General features: G+C 56.1%; 1 protein-coding gene across 1 annotated transcript in view; it reads left to right on the forward strand.

Moving 5' to 3' along the window:
- The first annotated feature begins 879 nt into the window (after positions 1-879).
- The window catches only part of LOC107307651 (E3 ubiquitin-protein ligase RING2-A-like), a 16,259-nt gene continuing 10,207 nt past the window's right edge, over positions 880-6,931 (forward strand). Inside the window, exons 1-2 of the mRNA XM_015851176.2 lie at positions 880-1,061; positions 3,629-3,789. Coding sequence (XP_015706662.1) covers positions 984-1,061; positions 3,629-3,789 — 239 coding nt within the window. The 5' untranslated portion in view covers positions 880-983. The remainder of the gene's footprint in view (positions 1,062-3,628; positions 3,790-6,931) is intronic.

Here is a 6,931-nt window from a genome sequence, read left to right on the forward strand (position 1 = left end):
CTATAGGGGATATGGGGTATTATGGGTTATATGGGGGGATATGGGGTTATATGCGGGTGTGAGTGTGAGTACTGGGGGGCATATGGGGGATATGGGCTATAAGGGGATATGCGTTGATGACTCGCAAGCTCGACGAGCTGTCATACTTCATTGGGGGGCAACACCTATAGGGGACTTATGGGGGTGATATGTTCGAGATATGGCGTGTCAATGGGGGATAGGGGGATATGGGGATATGGGTCAATGGGGGGATAAAGGGGATATGGGGGTGATATGGGGGGGACTATGGTTATATGGGGGGACTATAAGGGATTGGGGTGAAATGGGTTACGTATGGGGTTATAATGGCGGTATATGGGATATGGGGATATAGGGGGAATGGGGGGGATATGGGGTATATGGGGATAATGGGGGATATAGGGGGGGATCATGGGGTGATATGGGTTATATGGGGATATGGGGCATATATAAATATATGGGGGATATGGGGTTATATGGGGAGTAAATGGAATGCCCCCATATAACCCTATAACCCCATTGACCCCATATCCCCCCTGTTTCCAGGCGGTCTCTTCATTTGATCCCCGCAGCCCCATAGCAATAAATGGGGCCGTCAGCCCCCCAAATCTGATTGGCTCGCTCTGTCCCCGCGCCGCCTCCTGATTGGTTCATTCTTCCCACCCGAGTCTTCCCAACTGTGCCATCTGATTGGCTAACTATTCCCCAACCGAGCCACCCGATTGGCTAACTCACTCTTCACAACCGCGCCACATGATTGGCTCGTTCTTCCTAACCGCTCCTTTTGATTGGTCGCCACGAACGCGGTGGGCGGGACAACGCCTTCCGCGCTCGATTTCCGCCACCGGCCGGAAGTGACGCAATGCAGACCGGAAGCGGAAGTCGGGCGCCGCCATAGCGGGCAGGAGCGGGGAAGGGGAGGCGCGGAGGGGTCCGGGGGGATCCCGGGGGGGGTCCCGGCCATCATGGCCGCCCCCGCCAACGCTCAGAGCGCCAGCAAGACGTGGGAGCTCAGCCTGTATGAGCTGCACCGGACCCCGCAGGTAACGGAGGGACGGGGCCTGAACGGGGCCTTGTAGGCCGCAGTGGGGCCTGAACGGGGCCTGGTAGGCCTCAATGGGGCCTAAACGGGGTCTGGTAGGCCTCAATGGGGCCTGGTAGGCCTCAATGGGCCTCAATGGGGCCTAAACGGGGCCTGGTAGGCCTCAATGGGGCCTAAACGGGGCCTAGTAGACCTGAATGGGGCCTGAATGGGGCCTAAACGGGGCCTGGTAGGCCTCAATGGGGCCTGAACGGGGCCTGGTAGACCTCAATGGGGCCTGAACGGGGCCTGGTAGGCCTCAATGGGGCCTGAACGGGGCCTGGTAGGCCTCAATGGGGCCTGAACAGGGCCTGGTAGGCCTCAATGGGGCCTAAACGGGGCCTGGTAGGCCTCAATGGGGCCTAAACGGGGCCTGGTAGGCATCAGTGGGGCCTGAACGGGGTCTGGTAGGCCTCAATGGGACCTGAACGGGGCCTGGTAGGCCTCAATGGGGCCTAAACGGGGTCTGGTAGGCCTCAATGGGGCCTAAATGGGGTTTGGTAGGCATCAGTGGGGCCTAAACGGGGTCTGGTAGGCCTCAATGGGGCCTGAACAGGACTTAAATGTGGCCTGGTAGGCCTCAATGGGGCCTAAACGGGGTCTGGTAGGCCTCAGTGGGGCCTGAATGGGCCCTGGTAAGCATCAGTGGGGCCTGAATGGGGCCTGGTAGGCCTCAATGGGGCCTGAACGGGTTCTAGTAGGCCTCAATGGGGCCTGAACGGGGCCTGGTAGGCCTCAATGGGGCCTGAACGGGGCCTGGTAGGCCTCAATGGGGCCTGAACGGGGCCTGGTGATTCGTGCTGTTCCTCAAATGATTATAGAGAGTATCTGAATGCGCGGGATAGGATATAATTTGTCGGGGCCTGGTAGGCCCTCATGCGGGCCTAACACGGGATGTGTTTAGGACGGTCCTCAATGCGGGCCTGAACGAGGGCTGGTGATGACGGGCCTCAATGGGGCCTTAAACGGGGCTGGTAGGCCGTCAACTGCGGCCTGAACGCAGGCGCCTGGTAGGTCATCAGTAGGGGGCCTGAATTAAATTGGTTGACCTGGTAGGCGCAAAGGGGCCTAACGGGGTACGTGGTCACGGCCTCCTCAAATGGACGAGGCAGACTGCACACGGGTTCTAGTAGGCTTAATGGGCCTAAATCTGCGCGGCCTGTAGGCTTTCCTCAGTGGGGCTGAAAGGGGCTGGTAAGGCTGCATGGGGTCTTGAATGGTGCTGGTTAGGCCAAGTGGGGCCTGGTAGGCCCCTCAGTGGGGCTAAACGGGCTGGTAGGTGCTTCATTGCACAATTGGGGCCCTAATAGGGCCTGGTAGGCCTCAATGGGCTAAACGGTGGTGATGTGTATCCTGGTAAGGCCCTCAATGGGGTCCTGAACGGGTTCATAGTAAGGCCCTCCAATGGGGCCTAAATGAGGCTGGTAGGCTTTATGGGACCTAAAAGGACTTAAATGCGGCTGGTAGGCTAGTTGGGGCCTGACAGGGTCTAAAGCGGGTTTGGTAGGGCCCGCAGTGGGGGGCTAAACGGGGCTAGTAGGCCTCAATGGGCCTGAAACGGGGCCTGGTAGGCCTCAATGGTGGCCTGAACGGGGCCTGGTAGGCCTCAATGGGGCTAAAAGGACTTAAATGTGGCTGGTAGGGCCTCAATGGGGCTGAACAAGGCCTGGTAGGCCTCAATGGAGCTAAACGGTGATTCTGGTGGCTCAATGGGGCCTGAACAGGGGCCTGGGTAGGCCTCACATGGGGCGTGAACGGGGCCTGGTAGGCATCAGTGGGGCATGAACGGGTTCTGTAGTGCCTCAATGGGGGCCCTGGTAGGCCTCATGGTGGGGCCTAAATGGCGCCTGGTAGGCCCTCAATCGGAGCCTACATGGGGATCTGGTAGGCCTCAATGGGCCTGAAGTGGGGTTGGTAGGCTCAATGGGGCCTGAACGGGGGCTGGTAGGCCTCAAATGGGGCTGAATGGTGCCTGGTAAGGCCACAGTGTGGCCTGGTAGGCCTCAGTGGGGCCTAAATGGCGCCTGGTAGGCCTCAATGGAGCCTAAACAGGATCTGGTAAGGCTCAAGGGGCCTGATGGGCCTGGTAGGCCTGAAATGGGGGCTGAAGTGGGGCCTGGTAGGCCTCAATGGGGCTGAATGGGGTTTGGTAGGCCTCAATGGGGCCCTGAATGGGGCCTGGTAGGCCTCAATGGGGCTTGAATGGGGTTTGGTAGGCCTCAATGGGGCCTAAACGGGGTCTGGTAGGCCTCAATGGGGCCTGAACGGGTTCTAGTAGGCCTTAATGGGGCCTAAATGCGGCCTGGTAGGCCTCACTGGGGCCTGAACGGGGCCTGGTAGGCCTCAATGGGGTCTGAATGAGGTCTGCTAGGCCTCAATGGGGCCTGAACGGGGCCTGGTAGGCCTCAATGGGGCCTGAATGGCGCCTGGTAGGCCTTAATGGGGCCTAAACGGGATCTGGTAGGCCTCAATGGGGCCTGAATGGGGTCTGCTAGGCCTCAATGGGTCATAGTGCCCATGTGTCCCCAGGAAGCCATCATGGACGGGACGGAGATCGCGGTGTCCCCTCGCAGCCTGCACAGCGAGTTGATGTGCCCCATCTGCCTGGACATGCTGAAGAACACCATGACCACCAAGGAGTGCCTGCATCGCTTCTGCTCCGACTGCATCGTCACCGCGCTGCGCAGCGGGTATGGGACACATAGGAACACATAAGAACCCATAGAATCCCATCCAGACCCCATAGGATCCCATTCAGATTCCATAGGAACCTATAGGATCCCATTCAGACCCCATTGGACCCCATAGGATCCCATAGAAATCCCTAGGATCCCATTCAGACTCCATAGGAACCCATAGGATCCCATAGAATCCCATTCAGACCCCATAGGAACCCGTAGGATCCCATTCAGACCCCATAGGAATCCGTAGGATCCCACAGGATCCCATTCAGACCCCATAGGAACCCATAGGATCCCATAGAAATCCCTAGGATCCCATTCAGACCCCATAAGAACCCATAGGATCCCATAGGAATCCCTGGGATCCCATTCAGACCCCATAGGAACCCATAGGAATCCATAGGATCCCATTCAGACCCCATAGGAACCCATAGGATCCCTTTGGACCCCATAGGAACTCATAGGATCCCTTTGGACCCCATAGGAATCTGTAGGATCCCATTCAGACCCCATAGGAACCCATAGGAACCCACAGAATCTCATTCAGACCCCATAGGAACCCGTAGGATCCCATTCAGACCCCATAGGAACCCATAGGATCCCTTTGGACCCCATAGGAATCCGTAGGATCCCACAGGATCCCATTCAGACCCCATAGGAACCCATAGGATCCCATTCAGACCCCATAGGAACCCATAGGATCCCATTCAGACCCCATAGAATCCCATAGGATCCCATTCAGACCCCATAGGAACCCATAGAATCCCATTCAGACCCCATAGGAGCCCATAGGATCCCATTCAGACTCCATAGGACCCCATAGGAACCCATAGGATCCCATAGAAATCCCTAGGATCCCATTCAGACCCCATTGGACCCCATAGGATCCCTTTGGTCCCCATAGGAATCCCTAGGATCCCATTCAGACCCCATAGGAACCCATAGGATCCCATTCAGACCCCATAGGAACCCATAGGAACCCATAGAATCCATCCTATGGGGGGCACAAACGGAACAGGAGGGGGTTATATGGGGTCTGGAAGGGATCCTATGGGATTCTATGGGGCCTGGATGGGATCCTATGGGATTCCATGGGGCCCATTTCTTCCCCCCATAGGAACAAGGAGTGCCCCATAGGATCTTATAGGATCCCATCCAGACCCATTCCTTCCCCCCGTAGGAACAAGGAGTGCCCCACATACCCATAGAATCCCATATAACCCCGTCCTGTTCTATCTGTGCCCCCCATAGGAACAAGGAGTGCCCCACATACCCATAGAATCCCATANCCCACATACCCATAGAATCCCATATAACCCCGTCCTGTTCTATCTGTGCCCCCCATAGGAACAAGGAGTGCCCCACATACCCATAGAATCCCATAGGATCCCCATGTAATCACCTCCCATCCCTTTTGTGCCCCCCATAGGAACAAGGAGTGCCCCACATACCCATAGAATCCCATAGGATCCCATCCAGCCCCATTCCTCCCCCCATAGGAACAAGGAGTGCCCCACATACCCATAGAATCCCATCCAGACCCTATGGAATCCCATAGGATTCAGGCCCCATATAACCTTTTCCCACCCCATTCCTCTCCCCATAGGAACAAGGAGTGCCCCATAGGATCCCCATATAACCCCCTCCCGCCCCATTCCTCCCCCCATAGGAACAAGGAGTGCCCCACATATACCATAAATCCATCCAGCCCCAATAGGTTCCATCCTGCCCATTCCTCCCCCATAGTTTAACAAGGAGTGCCCCCACACTACCCATAAGAATCCCATATAACGCCGTCCTGTTCTATCTGTGCCCCCATAGGAACAAGGAGGTGCCGCCATAGAATCCCATATAACCCTCCGCCCCTCCTCTCCCGCATAGGAACAAGGATGCCCCCACCATACCATAGATCCATAGGTCCTTCCAGACATATACCCTCCCACCCATTCCTCCCCCCATCAGGAACAAGGAGTGCCCCAAAATACCCATAGAGATCCCATAGGATCCCTACAGCAGCCCCATTTCCTCTCCCCATGGGAACAAGGAGTGCCCCACATACCTTCATAAAGAATTCCATAAGGATGTCATAGGATCCCACCAGCCCCATTCCTCTCCCCATAGGAACAAGGAGTGCCCCACATACCCATAGAATCCCATAGGATCCCATTCAGGCCCCATAGGATCCCCATATAACCCCCTCCCACCCCATTCCCTCTCCCCATAGGAACAAGGAGTGCCCCACATCCCATAGTATCCCATAGACACCATAGGATCCCCATATAACCCCTTTCTCCCCCATAGGAACAAGGAGTGCCCCATAGAAATCCCATAGGTTTCCATCCGCCCATTCTTCCCGCGCTTATGGACAAGGAGTGCCCCACATACCATAGATCGCATAAGGATCCGCATTCGGCCCCATAGGATCCATAGTACTCGACTCCGCCCCATTCTCTCCCCATGGAACAAGGATGGCCACATTCCCATAAGAATCCATCCAGGCCCATAGAATCCATATAACGCACTCGCCGCCCAGTTCCTCCCGCCCATATGGACAAGGAGTGCCTCCACATACGCCATAGAAATCCCATCCAGGCCATAGGATTCTAATAGGAATCCAACTGCGCCATATCCTCCCCCATGGTGAACAAGGAGTGGCCCACATACCCATAGATATCTCATCCAGACTCCCATTAGAATCCATAGGATCCCCCCAGCCGATTCTCCCCCCATGGAACAAAGGAGTGCCACATACCCATAGAATCCCATCCAGACCCCATAGAATCCCATAGGATCCCACCCAGCCCCATTCCTCCTGATCTTCATAGAACAAGGAGTGCCCAATACCCATAGAATCCATAGAATCCCATTAGGCTCCAACCAGCAATTCCTCTCCCATAGGAACAAGGAGTGCCCCATAGAATCCATATTAACCTTTTCCACCCATTTACTGCCCTAGGAACAAGGAGTGCCCCACATACCATGAGAATGCCATCCAGGCCCCATAGGTTCCATCCTGTCCCTTCCTCCCCATAGGAAAAGGAGTGCCCCAATACCCATAGAATCCATAGGAATCTCATAGGGATCCCACCCAGCCCATTTCCTCTCGCCCATAGGAAACCAAGGAGTGCCCCACATAGCGCATAGAATCCCA

Source organism: Coturnix japonica, unplaced genomic scaffold, assembly GCF_001577835.2.
Source record: "Coturnix japonica isolate 7356 unplaced genomic scaffold, Coturnix japonica 2.1 chrUnrandom747, whole genome shotgun sequence".
In the NCBI taxonomy this organism is placed as follows: Eukaryota; Metazoa; Chordata; class Aves; order Galliformes; family Phasianidae; genus Coturnix; species Coturnix japonica.